The 17,505-nt window shown below is 42.0% G+C and overlaps 1 protein-coding gene across 1 annotated transcript in view; it reads left to right on the forward strand.

The window, feature by feature from the left end:
• TBX20 (T-box transcription factor 20) overlaps positions 1-17,505 on the forward strand; it is a gene marked incomplete at both ends in the record, with an annotated part of 34,112 nt that overhangs the window by 4,497 nt on the left and 12,110 nt on the right. Inside the window, 3 exons of the mRNA XM_080611071.1 lie at positions 4,074-4,182; positions 9,601-9,759; positions 13,305-13,381. Coding sequence (XP_080467197.1) covers positions 4,074-4,182; positions 9,601-9,759; positions 13,305-13,381 — 345 coding nt within the window. The remainder of the gene's footprint in view (positions 1-4,073; positions 4,183-9,600; positions 9,760-13,304; positions 13,382-17,505) is intronic.

The raw sequence follows: 17,505 nt of genomic DNA on the forward strand, positions 1-17,505 counted from the left end.
GCTTATTACAGAGGCAGAAATTAGAAGTGAAACACAAGAACTGGAAGTGGATTTTTTGGTGTCTGTGAGTATAGGGACTGAATCCTGCATGCTTCCCTCATATAAATAGTTCAGCTGGATTCTTGCTGACTGCTCATCTCTGGAAGGCAGCTCAGGGAAGCAAACAAACAAAAAGTGCATGCAGAGAAGCTGTGATTAAAGACAGCAACCTAGGAGTTATGTTGGTTTTGTTTTCATGGCCAAAAACTCCTTCTTGCAATGCGGTTAACGTCTGAGGGCTTCATTTGACGTATTGTAATAGGCACTGATCAAAACCCCAAGGAAAAAAACACGGGTCCTGCTCCAAAGCAGTCAGCATCAAAAGGAAAAATGAAAGAAGGACAGAAATAGTTTTTAAGGCGGAGTTCTCCCCTTCTTAGTTTTCTGTTCATGTGCTTTCTGGGATACCTTTAAATAGATTGCTAATTCACACTGCATTTGGCATAGACTAGTTCAATAAGGAAATGCAAGAATATAAGACATTGATCCTTGGAATAAGTAGCAACTGTCCTATTGAGTGTTTCAGAACCAGGTTCAAACCTTCTTGGAGTTTAATATTTATTATCATAATACTGTGGTAGCTCTTTAAGGTCCCCAATGGATCAGTGCCCGTATGTGCAAACGTGTACCTGTGCTGCTTCATTTTCAGGCTGTTTTGCCCCATGTGTGAATGCATCCCTTTCCTGTTTCATTTGCAGGATGCTTAGCCGAAAGGACCATTGATCATAGCACAGGCACGGATTGCTTTTTCTTTATATGAAGGGTACTTACACAGACACTTTACACACTTTCTCCTCTTTATGCTTCTGTTCGGTGAGAAAAAGGGTGTCAAGAGGTTCAGACTTTGCATTACTTGTGCTTTTTCTGTTAATGCATCTTTTGAGGTAGGAGGCCTCTGTCTTGCTTGAACAGATTAAAAGTCCTACTACTCCCACCTTGAAACAGGCTTGGCTCTGCTAAAGAACAGAAGCCCTTAATGAAGTTAAGATTTCTTGTCCTCAGAACCCACGGTTTTAACTCTTCTTACTTGAGTGCTACTGAGGGGGGTACATGTGCTTAGCGCCTGGTACCAAGGTGTGAACTCCCCCTGCTCATCCCTGCCTTCATCTGCACAGGCACAAAGGCATCAGGGGAATTATTAAGGAGTCACATTGTGCATGTGTGTAAGACTTTGCAGGATCCAACCCGTTACCCGTTTTGCTCTTAGCATTGAAAGGTATTTGTATAATGCAAAAACAGCTTTTTCCCCCCTTAAATTAATAAGTAATCTGTGATTCTGTTTGAAAGGTTAGCCCTTCAGGAAACTTTCTATTTAAACCAGTTTTATCCCAGTCTTCCCACTGTCGATGTTTAAGACAAGCTTATGTTGCAACAAACACTTAAATAAAAATACTTCTTGGAGAGTCTTTTGCAAATCTTTGAAAGTGCTATTTGGGGATAGAACACCTATATGATACTTTGTTCTTTTAAATTCCTAAGACTGTGTGAAACATCAGTTTCATACGTTTCAGCATGTAACTTTATGCTTCCTTTTTCACCTCCTTTGCTTCACTCAAAAGTCTTTATTTTTTTTTACTGTATTTGGCTATGATCATATTTTTAATGAAGTTATGATGTTTACATGCTTAGAGACCTTTAGGTAGGAAAACTTTAAAAGGTATCACATTTGAGACATTAAAGTAATTAAAAGTAGCATGCACGGGGTGTGTAGGACCAGATCAACTGTTAAACTAAATAGGAGAGCAGTGTTGCATTCCAAAATACGCCAGAAGGAAGCAGTACCCAAACTATATCATGACACATTATATGCTGTGGAGCAAATTCACATCCAAATATGGCCCCTGAAGCCTTTGCGAATTGAAATGAGCAGCCCCTTGCATCTGGCCAGCCTTAGGCAGCAGAGCCTGCATGAGCTTCTGGGTGAGCCGTGTGTGCTGCACTGGAATGTGCACATTTATCTCTCTACCCCATTTGCTTGTGCACGCTCATAGTCCTGTTGATGAATTCTACTTCAAAGGGATATACTTCTAGTTTTCAACCCTCTTCTCCAAGGTGTACAAGCTCATGCTGTCGAAGTGTGTGGATAGGTGTAGTTCGCCAGGTGGAACCACGTGTTGCAGTGGCTTGTAGCAAGTCCGTAATGCAAAGCAAGGTCTGTTAACACATTTATGCAACCTATCTGTCAGTGACTTTCCCGTTGGTGCTCTGCTAACATCCAGGCACTTGGCTGTTTGAAAGCACTGCCAAGCATCAACTGCCTCTGGTGTGAAACAATTGTGCTCAGCTTTTAGACACACCAAGATCTTTATTCATTCCCCAGCACATAGCTGAAATAGTTTGACTTTTTGTTCCCAATTAGCCAAACCTTGCTGAGCCTGACACTCTGTGGTCACAATAAACATTATTAGCTATCCAGCCTTTCAAAATTAGGAGTTGGTCTGAACAAAATATGTATCTTAACACTGGCTGAAAAGTTGCAGGGCATGTTCAGGACCCTCTTTCTTTTGCCTTCTCTAATTCCTGGCTCCAAAGACTGAGATTTTCATAGGGTTTTCTTACAGGAAGGCAAAGTTATTTTTCATGAGAGGTAAAATTCTTTTGACAGAACAGGATTCCAGGTCTTGGGTTTTCAGATACACCATAATTTTTCATGGGCTTTGCAGTGGAATCAGCAGAGTCGATAGCAGTGTATGCTACGAATATTTTATTGCAACAGGAACCCAGGCTCAGCATCCCTCCTGCGGACACAGCTCTACCAGCCAAGCTGTGCTTTGGATCAATGTAAGGAAAACATCCTGCATATCTGAAGTGAGCTGTGCTGGTAAACTTCAGTTCCACTGTGTCTTGGGGATTCTGCTGGCAAAAACGGAGAGTGCAGGATCAAATCTCCTTCCTCTTTGAGCAACAGAGCTGTGCTCCCTGGAGTCTTTAGGACAGGCATTCCTTGATTAGGGATCAGCGCCGTCTATCAGAGAGTTACGCCCCACTGTTTAGTGGTTTTTCCGTTCTCCTTTTGCCTAAACCAGGATCATAGCTCAACAACAGTAAGAAAATGTTTATCTTTCTAACATGGCGTCTCGGCGCTGCTACACCCACCTAATGGAAGAAATCCATGCCTGTGGCCAAATACATCACCAAAAACAAGAGTCAGGCCCTCTCTGAGTAATAACCAACACCGACAGAAGCAGAACAGGTCTGGTTTGCACTAGCTAAAGGTGTTGTTCAGCTCCTAATTCAGTGTCATAAAAGAACACTGGAGTTAAATACTTTTCTGCAATATATTATTCCTATAAAATAATTCTTTATAAACAGCCTGGCACTGGTAATCAATCTGGTCATGATGTATACAGCATTATGTCTACATGCCTTCTGTGCTTCCTTCTCTTCTGCTTAATTTCCAAAGTGGTGGATTGTTAATTACAGAACTGCAATTAATTTTTCATGTCAGACCACTGTGCTGGACTGCAGCCTCCAACCTCTTATAAACAGACGTCACCACAGCTAACGTGTGATCGAGTGCAGGTTAAAATCATTATCACAGTTTAATGTTACATATAAAGAAAAATGCATTTTTATCTACATTCCCCCATTATCTCTCTAATGACACCATGTTTTTTCTCTCGGAGCTGTAGTCATTGTTATTTTAAGTGCTTGTTAGTACAGCTGTGGGGAAAGACATGATCAATTTTTCATTTGGGAAAAGACACAACAGCGAATGTTAGTTAATGTCTCCATTTTAGATAACTAGATAAAATAATAGGTATGGTTAGAGAGCAATCAAGCACTTGGACAGGGGATTCTTCATTATGTTGCAATGAATTAAAACAACTTGAGGCATCTGCTTCGCTGCCTTTCATGAAGTTGTTTTTCAGGCGCTCATTAACTAGGGGGAGATTGAATCTTGTTTGTGTAGCAGCTCTGCATTACCCTAAGCTCTCAGGATATAAGCATCTGTGAAACTACTGCGCATCCTGAAAGCAAGGTATTATGGGCAAGCCAAGAGGTGAGAGTTTTCATGTCCCTGTGGTTTCTAGGTTGTACGTGCACCCTGACTCCCCATTCACAGGAGAGCAACTGCTGAAGCAGATGGTGTCCTTTGAGAAAGTCAAGCTCACCAACAACGAGCTGGATCAGCATGGCCACGTGAGTAGCCCTCCTGGTGGGAAAGGGTAATGGGACTGTCACAGGTGAAGGAATGGCTTCACAGCTTAAACGTAGTGCGGTTTAATCTCTGCTGTTGAGGACACAGGTGACTTCAGAAATCAGGCTTCTTACCTGCCATAAGGCAGAGCTCAGGTCAACGCAAGCAGTCAAGTTATGCTTCTATTGCTATCAGAGGTAGAACATCCATTGGGGACAAGCTCAGGGTAGAGCTGAGCATCCAAGCAAGGGAGAGAAGGGAAGCAGGTGAGCTTTCTGTCATGCTTCTGCCTGCATTCTGCCATGACTTGGCATATGCTCTGCCATGTGCACTGGCTAGCCAGCTCACACACTTTTCCACAGGTACTTGGAAGCTCTCTCTCATTAGAGGCAACCTGTTATGATTTGTCCATCAATAAGAGCTCTTTTACTTCCAGACTTCTCACATCATGGGCACAGTCAGCAGAAAATGCTGATGTGACACTAAAGCAACTGCTATTATTAAAAATAAGCATGCTTCAGTTTCCCTTGAAATAACTGCAGGCTACCTGGAAGTCAAGATACCTCAGGGTGGACTTGGGCCTCTAAAGGAGACAGGTACCAGCTCTGTTTGGTACCAGTTTGCTGTCACAAGCCCTGACACTGAAAGTTGGTAAACAGGATGCAGAGCTTTTGGCCATGAGCTCCTACTGGGCTCCATCAGCAGGAACAACTCCTTTAGTTACCTGACTAATGGCAGGTGGTAAGAAGAAGTGTTGTCTGTCCTGTCCCCTTTCCAAAAGTGCTTGTAAAGAGCAGGCCCAGCTCGGTAGCACCTTCAAAGTGCAATCGAAGAGCTAAAAGTGTTGCCTCTGGGCTTGTCTGTTCCCCAGGGGAAGGCTGAAGGAGCAGGGGGATGGATTTGAAGGGGTTTTTGGCTGAGAAGGAACACAAAGGCAGTGTTAGTAAACAAGGTGTCAGGAAGAGAGGAGTGATTTTGAACTCTGAAGCATGTGTAGGGGTAACTAGCTTGCCAAGCTGAATAATTGTGGCATACACGCTATCAGAAATCCCTCCCCTCGTGTGGTATTTATTGCCTTTTTGGACTCGGTGAGATGGTGGCTGTTCAAGCTGCTCTGTGCAAACGCTTCTCACACAAAAGAAAATTTTTACTCCTTTAAAGACCTAAGAATTGATCCAGGGCCATGATAATTCAAAATACATCCTGGAAACAACAACAACAACAACACATGTAGTTAACAAAATCCCAACAATGACCAAAAAACCTGACCAAAACCCCCATTGAAAACCCACAAGGCAAGCCCACAGAGATGCCTCTGTGAGGTCCTTTTGTAAAGATCTGCCTGTGAGTATATTTTTCTTGAATCTGGTTCCCACCATTCCCTTCCTGACTAGGGAAGAATGTATTTTTGTTTCCCTCTCTCTTTTATTTCATAATCTGTAGAAGGGCAAAGCTGAAGATTTGTGGGCAATATCACTGAGTGATGATAGAGCAGTATACGTGCACATTTAAGAAGAAGCATTTTTCATCATAACAGGGGCCATGTGTGCCTCTTAATAAAGGGCTTGCAGCAGTATATTGCAAACTAGTTAGGAGCAGTGCAGTTCCCAGAAGCCCAGACGAGTATAAAGAAGAAGTAGGTCTGAGAAGCTGTCGGGAACAGAGACATGTGACAGAGCAAGGAGATGTAATCATCGCAAATACAGGCGGTGGGAAAAAATGATCCGTAGCGTTGGCGATGTGGCCTCCTGATTGGCTTTCAAGGAAGCAGCAGAGGTAGATCCCATTCTTTACATGAAGGGTTTGGACAGCCAAAGTCAATGGGAAGTTTTATATGTTCAGTTAAGAATAAGCCCCGAAGGCTTGATCCTGTGTTGAGGTGTGTGACAGGTGCCTTCGTGCATTTTGTGGGGGTTTATGTTCCAAATTAGGGTGCCTAATTTCTGTGCTGCTTAATTGAAGATATGAAATTGCCATCGTTGGATGCTCAGTAGAATTAAGGAAGAAATTAATTCTCTGGAGCCTTTAAGGAGGGCTTGTTGTGTTTTGGTGTTTCTGAGCTCCCACGTACTAAGAGAAGGGGAGAACTGAAATCCCTCCTGAAACACCTCCCTTCAGTTTGAAAGAGCCCCTCTTCACTGATGAGATGCTTTTTAACTGACCTGCTAAAATCTTAATTATGTTTGCTACGGTGTGTTGGCTCCCAAGGAAGTCTGAATGACTTAAGAGATGCTTTTAATTGCTAGTTAGATGGAAAGAAATTGGATCCAACCTGATTCCAGTTTCTTCTAGTAGCTTGGTTTCTCCATCCTCCAGAAGACAGTTTTGGTTGTGAAGGTAATTGTGGTGTTTTATTCATAGGGTGGTTCTTTTCCAGAAAAGGAATCTGAAGAGAGGCATGTGTTTGTTCTAGCATTTGTTTGTTTTCTCTTCTTCCAAGACTTTTGGAGCTGGCAAGCCTTTCTGCTTGTGTATCTTCAGCACGCATAACCCCATAGCTGTGTACATATTCTCCCCAAGCATCAGGCAGAAGTCTTTATCTCTGTGTGCATGACACACAGCTTGCTCCATGGAAACACTTGCAGCTATCTTTGCCAGAGGAAGGAAATGGCTCCTGTCTCTGGATTTTTACAGCCAAGAGAGTAATTCCCATTTTTCTGCTTGTGGAACATTTATGAACATGTTTTTTTTTCCAGGTTCCTGGTGATGTTTTTCGCACAGACTTTTGCACCTTTTGGTTGCACTTAGTCAGGGTTGCATCATTTATGGTTTATGGTGAGGTGAACCATGAGTGTATACATTATCATAATTGCTTTTCTGGCATTCATGATAGCAAAACTCCAACACATGAATGTTTGCAAAAGCAAACACAAAGGTGTGAACATGGCCAACAAGTAACTGTGAAAACAGGAGCTTCAGAATAGCCACCAGGAGTTATGCCCAGGGCGTTTTTTGAGTCAACCTGGCAGAAGTCAGGAACCTGCATGCTTTTAGAAAGCAAACTCCCTGGTAACACTCTTCCTTGGTGAATATGGAAGCTGCGTTCACAGCACAGTTCCTAAATTCAAAGCCACCTCAGGGATTTTGCAGCTGGCATCCAGATTGCCTCTGGTGACTTGTCTGCAGACAGTAGGAGCCAGATGCCTACAAACCTGCCTGACCCTAGAGTGAACAGTATCCTGTAATGACGGATCCTGGTCATCTTCCCTGCTGCAGGCTGTCAGCACGAAGGCAGATGGGATGCTGGGGACCCGGGACCATGCTGTATTGCCAGTAAGCCTGTGCCAGGGGGGCTGCCTTAAGTATACATGCACTTGACATTTCTCTCAGAGCACACCAGCCTGAATATTGCAGAACTGGTATCAGCCTGAGCTTTGAGCCCACCCTTGGAGACTACTCTGTGAGAAGCACCCTGTGTATCTAACTCCTTCAGGCTGTTTTGATGGTCCTAACATCAGAAGTTGCATGGATATTAAGGGGTATATTCGTGAGGTATCCTGCTGACTTTAGTATCCAGGAGTACTGCAACACTGGCAGCCTGAGTGGGGATGCAGATGGAGCACTGCCTACACAGACACTCATGAAAAGGAAATAGTGACCTAACCCTTGGCCATGGGTCTTTTGTGATATCCTGGCTATCACTGGTACTTGCTTTGTACCTGAATGGCCTGACTTGTCTCTAGTGGGAAGGCACAGTGTAGAGCATTGTGGCAGGGGATGTCATCCATATGCACATTTGGTTTTGGAAAACTTTCATACAGGATTACATGATTATGTTTGAAAAATGGAGTTTCTTTATGACAATTCACATTCACAGAGGAGTGAAAGGAAAGGGCATGTGTGGGATCTGCTCTTGTCACAGCTTTTTCCTCCTTCCTTTCGGCTGCTGCTCAGATGTAATGCCTTAGGGTGGATAAAGCAGTAATGAAAGGCAATGGGAAGAGCCAGGCTCTGTGGGCCAACCCCTCAGTAAGCTCATCACCACATCATCCTTTCAAGTGTCTTTTCCAGCTGCTTAGAGCTGCCCAAGTGACCAGGATGTTAAGACAAAATTGTACAAAGAGAAGGAACAGTGCTAAGGATATTAAAGCCAAAGTCAATGGCCATTTTGTGTGTGCATACAGAAAAAGGTGAAGTGATGCAAGAAAGCAACTGAGGTGGTAAGAGCACATGCAATGCTTTCAGGGCAATGAAAGTGCCCCCACAAAGTCACAGTGTGAGTCTCAGCAATATTTGGCTGCGAAGGAAATGCTGATGGAATTTTAGCCATGGCAAATCTGTTCCTAAGTTCTCTCCTCCAATGCAACATGCAACCTCTCCCACTGACTGAGTTAGCATGAAATACTGCACCCCTTCTGCTGTGTTTCAGCTGAAGTTAACGCTTCCTGAGGAATGCACATTAGCTATTCCAGATGTACAGATCTGACTGTAACGTCGTTATGGCCCCTGCAAAATAGAACCACCCACACCAGTGCCAATTTTGTCTTGTGACTGTGATTATATCCAAAACAAGGACTGGTGCAAGCTGAGCTCTGTATTTAATTCTTATATTGTAATACTGCGGTTAGAGGCAGCCAAATAGGCCTCCAGCCAGTGGTAACTGAAGCAAGTGGGACTCTGGGTTTGACTCCAGTGAACGCTGAACTTAGTTAGTTGGTACATTAGGTTTAGAATTGTTTTGGGAGCTCGTAAACAACTATTAACGAGAATAAAATGGCAAAACCTGGTCATTTGGGCGTTCTGTACTGGGTTTCCTCCTTTCTCTCATTTTTGGTAGTCTGGTTTTGGTAGTCTGCGGTGAAGAGCCATCTACGGAGTAGTTGGCTTTAAAGGTTTGCCAAAGTAAAAGGATCTGGGGAGTTTTATTTTCGGTCAGGTTTCTGCTGCTGGGGTTTTTTTTTGATTGGGTTTTATTTTTTCCTGGTTTTTGGTTTGGGGATGTGCGCATATTTTATATACATATATATATGTATATGTGTAACATACCAGGGGTTCCTGCTGTTTTCATTCTGCACCTGCACATTTCTGCAAGTGTGGATTCTGAATCATAAGCTTTCATGATTAACTTATTTTCCTTTGCAGCTGACAGCTGCAAACCTGGGCACACACTAGCAATAACACAGCCTGTATGTAAAACACCTCACCTGTAGGAACAGGTATTTATGCTTTAGGAAAATAAGTGCTCACCAGTGGCGTAGGAGTGAAAGGAAAGCAGCTCCTGGGATGCCTGCTTTTCCACCTTCCTTTTCTGGAACTGCCCAAAAGGAGCTGGAGAGTTTCCTCTGAAAATCAGCCCTTGGCTAGCTATAGTTCAGACATCTCCCCTGCAGTGTGAATTAGATCTTGTTTTCCCCCTGTATGCCTTTGAGGGTGCTGTTAACCTTCCTTTCAGGACAGCGCCTTGTCACTCTTTCTTGCAGATCATTCTGAACTCCATGCACAAGTACCAGCCAAGGGTGCACATTATTAAGAAGAAGGATCACACGGCTTCTCTGCTAAACCTGAAATCAGAGGAGTTCAGGACGTTTATCTTTCCAGAGACTGTTTTCACTGCTGTTACTGCCTACCAGAATCAACTGGTGAGTACATTTGCTAATTTCCAGAGATTTAACTAAATCCCACCCTGCTGAGAACTCCCTTTTCCCCAGTTTCAACTTTTCCTTTCCCTCTTTTTCCAGCTAGGAAAATTTCTGATAAAGCCTACCTTTTCGTGCCAGGGTCTGCTGTGACTGTGCCCAACTTAATTCATATTCAGGCGTAATTCTTACGTATATGGGTAGTATTACCAATTTCAAAGAGCCCTAAGGATTATTCATGAGAGTAAAGATGACATGAAAGAGGCTTTCATTTGTCTTCCCTTTTGCCTACACAAAGCTATTTGCATATTATCATTTAGTCCTTTTCTAATTATAGCTCATTAAGGAACTGTTCTTATTTGCAGGGATCTTTGATGTCACAAGCTATCAGCTGAGAGATACTCTGGTTTGCATGGGATGATTTCATGGCCTTAAAAAGCTGACTAATTAAGATGTAACGCTTAAACGTAAGGGAAATCACTCAGAGATATGCTTTTCAGAGGCTGCCCAGATTACATCCAGATGTTTGAATTTCAATATGCATGCCAGTGAATAATATATACAAAATGGAGGGGATCATAACAATGGATTGCTAATGAGTAATTTTAGGAAGTATATAAACAGAGAGCAGAGGCTCTGCTTGACAGTGGATAGGGCTTTAATATTTAAGTCAGTGGAAATATGTTGTTGGCTTCACTGCAATTCAGAATGCGCTTTAAGCGCTTAGTGACTATGTCACTTAATGAAAAACCACATCTTCCTCTCCTTAATTCCCCCAAGCTAAGAAAAATACAAGTACTGTCCCAACATGGAGGCAGGAGCATTCCAGAGTCAATGCCCCTGCTTGACTGTTTAATGAAGCAAAAGTAATTTATTTCTAAATGCAATGAATAAAGTGCAACTACCGCACAGGGGCAGAAGAAGCTCTGAAGATAATTGTGTAGTATTAAGTCAGTACTTGAGACAGATCTCACATCCCACTTCAAGGCTTTAGTACCTGAATGTATTGATTTTAAACTGAGGCTTGTATCTAAATGCTGCAGAAAATGCATTCAGGACCTGACAATCTCAAGAATACAATGTTTGGACGGATGGAGGGATTTTTCCATGTAACTTTCTTCAGAAACCAGCAAAATAGTTACAGGCACAAAACCAGCTAAACCTGAAATCCATTTCTGTAGGATGGATTTGTGTTTACGGACGCTATTTACACCAGAGATGTTTCTAAACTAACCTTCCCAAAGCACATACATTGAGTCCTGGAAAACTTCTCAGTGGAACATCTCCAGAACCCCTAGAGGTTGATGCTGTCTTTTTATTTATGACTAATGAAAACAGAGCCTTTTTTCATTTTTGCCATTTCTTTCAGAACTGTTTTAAGGAGGGATTGATTACATTTCTGGAGGTTATTAGATAAAAGCTAAATACATTACACTTTCAACAAACTATCTCATAATTTAAGATTTAAAGGGCATGCATTTATTTAAACAGTCAAACCACTGCCACAGAGTTGAATTGTAGGTCAGATTTAATTTTAAAATGCTTTCTAGCAGATGTTCTATGGTTGTTTGTGAGACAGTCTCTCAGGAAAAATATGGCCATAAATGATTGTGAGTCTCATCTGGCACCAGTGTACACAAAAAGTTTCTCTTGTGATGTCATACCAAATCTTTAATATCAGAAAATGTAAGTCTGATTGGTGAAAATATGCTCAAGAGATGAATAGATGTCCTTATTATCCTGCAGTGCAGTTGGCTTCGTGTGTTGGTGATCTAAGTCAATGGAACTAGTTAGAACATGTCTTTTTTCAAGGTAGTTTTTAGGATGCTGCCATAAAAATGTTCACTGTACGTGAGGCACTAACTTTTTTGCAACATCACCATGAGTCAAGGGCTTATGGGCATCTTGGGAGTAGAATAAGACTATAACTAACTTGCCGAGCTGTAACAAGGCTGGTGCTCAGGGAGGTTCCCACTGGTTGTACCTGATGATTGTACCATCATGAGATAGGCTCAAACTCTCAGCCAGCACTGAGGTCTCATGCTGTTTGACCAGCCATAGGAACAACCGCTGAGCTGCAGCAGCTCCTGCATGGCGCCTCAAAGCAAGGACCTTTCCCAGAGAGCTTGGGAGACCCGTGTGGACCCAAGACGTCAAGCAGGGAAGGTAGCAGCCCAGGAATGCAGGGACTTTCCTAGGGTGACAGCCGCTCAGCGCATTGTTCATATACTGCAGACCAGTAGTTAAATACTCATGTTTTGTCTTTGTAAGCCGTTCCCTCTCTCTGTATTTCCATTCCAGAAGATCTTTTTTTCATAATGAAAAGTTGGGCTCAGTTGTCCTTTTTAAGTATTTTTATTAATTTATTTTTCTTTAATTCGGAGGAGAACCCACCCCATTTTGAAATACTGTTGTTTGGGAGCATTTGATTGTTTGAGGATTTGGAAAAGATCCCTTTTCTTGCTGAGTCTCAAGGGCCAGCTATTAAAAATGAGGTTGTGGCCTCTTCAATACAGGCTTTTTTTGAGGAAAGCCAGGCTGACATAGCCACTCAATATGAAGTGCTGAGAGCTGTTATTTCCATGAGCTTCAGCTAGAGTTGGTGGCATTCACTGCCTGGCAGGACAAGTCCTGTGTTGTCCCTTGTCAAGCTCTAACTCAATTCAGTTTTATTTTGAATTCTTGCAAGAAGTGTGGCTGGAAAATCTGAATGTTACAATGATGTCTTGGGTTTTATCCACCAAATCTCATCTGGTTGCACAGTCAGAACATTTCACAAGGGTAGTGGTGTATTTTCTTCCTGCTCCCATAAAACCACAGTTGCAGCCATCACCTGTGGCTGAAAAGTTTCACTGCAAATGCAAGGGGAGCCTTGATGCTTTGGGGCAAAGGGACTCTTGAGCAGAGTGGAAAGGCTGACAGGATGCACTGGGCAGGTTTGTAGCTGCTTTCTAAATAAGGGATGAGAGTTTTGGTTGTATGATCTCTGGTTTTCCAGGACTGTGACGGCTTTAATGGGGTTACTCCTTTAACCCAGGTTCCATCACTTTAAATCTGAGTTCTCCCCACATTTTAATTCCCTCATTAGTCTCTTTCCATAGCTAAACTGCCCCAGTGTGGGGCTGGTAGGTTTGGCTGAAAACATAAGCTCCTAGTTTGGGCTCAAATGAGTTGATGTGCAGCTCCACCAGCGAGGCTCAGATGTTAGCAGGGTGCTCTGTTGCTCATGGAAAAGACAGCCTGATTCATGCCCTTAAAGCATTTGGAAACAGTGATGCTGTATACATGGGTGGGTTCCTCCTGTTCTGGGTAACGTGACAGCTGAGACCACTGTGCCCTTTGGTCTTTCCATTGCCATACGTGTAATATACCCTGGTTTGCCCCTGCCAGCTTTGCAGCATTTCAGGAGTAGCTAGCACACATGAACACACACAAGGAGCACGGATAAAATTAGCAGTGAAGTCAGGAGGATGGATCGGTTAACACTTTGTACGCTACAATACCTTAACGCTATATTCATGTTGCGTTGCTCTTTTCTGTGTTCCCAGATAACCAAGTTGAAAATTGACAGCAACCCTTTTGCTAAAGGATTCCGGGACTCTTCCAGACTCACTGATATCGAGAGGTAATGGGGACTTTCTGTTTACTTTCCATGCAGATAAGATAAAGAGAAGAGAGAGTTTGTAGGAAAAGCATCCTTTCAACTCCTGAGAAGCTGTGCATTTTAACGTTATCTTGTTGCATGCAGTAAGCCTCCTCCACCTCCTTTAAAAATACTTATAAACTTTATGAAGAAAGAGCTGGTTTGAGTTTTGACATCTGTTCCAGTTGGGGCTAATATATTCATCTTCCTGAGGGGACTTCTTGAAGAGGGCGGGGGAAAGGGTCAGTTTTACAACTTCGGAATGAAAAGCTTTTTTCTTATCGTGCCATTTAATCCTACTGAGGGCTGTGAATTGGGTCAATGGGAAACAAGGGCAGTGGTCCTGTGAAAAACATCTTTATAGCTCCCCACTGCTCCACACAGTGGAAAAGAGAGGGGAGCTTCCCAAAATACACTTTAGCAGTCCCAGACACTGAAGTCAGCAATTATTGCTATCAGGATGAATCCCATAACTCCCACTCTGATGACAAAGATGCCATTTTTGTTTCACCAAAATTGTACTGCAGGCTGCATCAGGGGAAAGCCTTATCTGGAAACCGTTGAGTCTTGTGTGTGTGCAGCTCATTATAAGCAACTGCTGCCATAGGGAAAGAAGCATTAACCCACAGTTGAGTAGGAAATAAACTTCAATCTCTTGGTAGCTCTCCAGCATGTCACATTTTTACGATATCGTGTCAAACAGTTTGGCAACTGAAGCAAATTAAGCTGCCTGTATCCTTTAGGCTGGAAGGGAACTTGATGGAGATGGATATAGCACATCCAAATTTCCCTGTAAGCACACAGTCATGAAAGAAAGTTTGAAGAGGCCAAACCCCTCCAGGCTCCTATGTCATCTGGGGATATCCAGATGTATCTGTGAATCATCTTTTGCAGGTGCACATAGGGGACAAACTGCTCAATGAAGTCATATCCATACAGCTAGGGAAAGTCTTTACAGCACTAGGAAACTCTTTACAGCACTGCAAAAGTACATCGATCTAAGCAGCAACATTAATCTGAGATAGTGGTATATTTTATACCTTGCTAGTGACAGGATCATTAGTGATATGTTGAGTAATTGGCTAAAGAAGAGTAATTTTACACTGCATGCTTGCAAAGTTGTTAAAAATTGCTTCCTAATTGAAAGCCTTTGTTGAAATTGGAAAAAGAACCAAACCAGATACGACTAAAATAGCACAGCTTGCTGTACAGAAAAAGTACTAAGGTAAAGAACACCCAAAGCTCAGGTTTGTGTGCAATAAATAGTCAAGAAAAGGCCTGTAGGAAGAGCAGATACTTTGATTTTTCACACTTCAGTTTCCTTGTTTTACAGGCAGGCAACACCTAATGACACAGCTTTGGAAGGGCTGAGTGAGTCTGAATAGATAAGCTGGGAGAAAAACTTAGTTACCTCTGTGCAGATGAACTGACTATCGTGGGGCTGGATATGAAGGGAATTTTTCCAGAGGACATCTTATTATAACAGCACATGGCATGGAGTCAGAAATGCTGAACATAAACCGCAGTGCCCTTTTGTTTATTGATAAGTGTAAGAATAGAGCTGAGACAGGCAGCCTAGCCCAGGCACCGACGTTGCTATGAAAGATAAGGGAGCCACATGTGAAACCTACAGTAAACACAAGAAACAGAATGTAGAGAGTATTTAAATGACACTAAAGCTGTGTATTTGAGAGTCTAAGTGTAGTTAAGGACTTATTCTGACTTAAATTGGAAAGTTTATTCCTCATTAGGGAACAGTGTTTAAAAATAACCCCAGAAACTGCTGCACAACAGATCAAGTAATGAGATAGTCATAGTGTAACACACAAGAGGCCTAGTAAGAAACTCTTTGAGAAATTTCCCAAGTTATGTGATACGCTTCAGAAATACCAAGGGTTTTATTCAGTTCCAGTATTAAAATATCCAGGCAGATGAGAATGCCATTCTTTTAAGTGCCCACTGGCTCCACAGACTTCATGTTAGAGCCAACAAAATTGCTTAAAGGAATCTGATATGAAGCAAAAGAAAAAGCAAAGTGAGATATTTCATACGGTATGACAATAAGATAAGTAACTAGGGTAGATTTTAGATTAGACCTTAGGCAGAAGTTCTTCCCTGTGAGGGTGATGAGGCGCTGGCACAGAGAAACTGAGGCTGCCCCATCCCTGGCAGTGTTCAAAGTCAGGTTGAACAGGGCTTGGAGCAACCTGCTCTAGTGGAAGGTGTCCCTTCCCGTGGTAGGGGGTTGGAATTGGTCCTTTCCAACTCAAACCAGTCTGCAATTCTATATGACACCAGGAAGAATTTCTCACTTAATATCCATTGTGACATGCACTATAAGGTGTAGGTGACTCATGGAATAGTACAGCATGACTCTTTCTTGGTCTAGTCAGAAACTCAGCTATTTCTAAAAGGTTACAGAGAAAAATACTTATTTTCTAGGAAGAAGGCTATGCAAGCCAAACACACATCAGTACAGCTCTTGAAAACTGAACAGTTACTTTGAAGCTGTGAAAATTGCTTGCATGCACTGCTTCTGAAGCGCTTGCATGCACTTATTCTGAAGCACGTGCATGCATAATCTGTGCAGTGATCCTAATGGTCTCCTGTAAAGCATCCTGTGATGTTAGGGCCAGAGAGCACTCATTTATCACAAGTTCCAGCTTTTCCAAATGACCTAAGTAGTGTGAAAGTGTACAGAGCTTTGTATTTCATTTCCAGGTATTTAAGCCTGCTTTTTCCTAAACAGCCTTTGGGGAGGGAAACAAATCAGATCAATTGATCTTTAGAGACCTAAAGAAATCAAATTAGTCTGGAGTCAGTTACTGCACTAAACCATCCAGTAATTGGATTGCTCCTTGTAACTGATTGAAAACAGCCTCTATCTGTAACAATATAGGTAGCTTTTCTTTATAGTAGATCTGAGAGAAAAACACATATTTTTATGACATGATGACAGAAATTGCACTTTTTTAACCTAATTGAATATGATTTTATAAATATGTGACTTTAACGATTTCAAGCTTCCCATTCTAGATTTACGATCCTCATGTAGGAAACACAAGCTGAAAATGCATTTAGGATTCAATTTGGTTGCATTGTATGTGTTGGAGTTAAAATAATATATGTAAAGATAGTGAAATTTGCAAAATGGTAGAGGAGGTAGCAACAGCAAAGCAGGTGAAATGCTTCTATTTTGTTTTGTTCCTGGCTATATACCTTACAATGGTTTATTTGTACTCATAGCTATATATACAAAGCTTTTGACTATTGAAAACATCTTTGGTAAGTTTGGTATATATCAGATTTTCAGTAGGATGTGAAATTCCTTCCATAATCAGCTCTTTCCATACATTACTTGTGGTAATCTATTTATGGCAATGGGGCAGACTTTATCTGGGGTTACTGTGATTTAGATAAGTAGCTGATTCACCTTTTGATCTTTTCACATGGTATTTACATTTCCTCTATTACAAAAAGGCCCCTACAGTGGTTGTTATTGGAAAAACTGAGCATTTAGCAGCAATTGTCAGAATGTGAAGCCTATCGTACACTGGTGTTGACTACTGGATGCTAAATGCAATATTGTGGATGAGTGTGATCTTTTTTAATGGTAGCCTTTGTTAAAAAGACTAATGTAGGTGTTATAATGAGCAATTCACTCTGGAGATGAGTTTTAAGGGAATATCTTTATGCCACTGCTTAAGAAAGGACTGCCAAAGCCATAAAAGGAAGCAAAATCAGAACCCAATGGGTTACTGGGAGCAAAATCAGAACCCAATGAGTTATTTTCTATCTCAAGCCTAAACTTATCTTTTGAGCTGTTGTGAAGAATTAGCCTTTTAAAAATAAATAGATAAATAAAACCATTGTGATTTAATATCATGCAAAAAATCCAGGGAAAAAGGCAATCACACAAAGAGTGTGAGTAAACAGTACTACTGAGTTGTGAAATAATGATCAAACAAGAACTGACAGATCACAAACATGATCTGAGCATTGCTTCTGTTTGATCCAGTATGTGATAGGCAAGTCAGGGTGTGGACTTGTAACTATTAAGAGAGTTAAGTGAGTATACCCATCTGCACAAGACCAATAATGCTTCT

The sequence above is a fragment of the Psittacula echo genome (assembly GCF_963264785.1).
Source record: "Psittacula echo genome assembly, chromosome: 2".
Classification (NCBI taxonomy): domain Eukaryota; kingdom Metazoa; phylum Chordata; class Aves; order Psittaciformes; family Psittacidae; genus Psittacula; species Psittacula echo.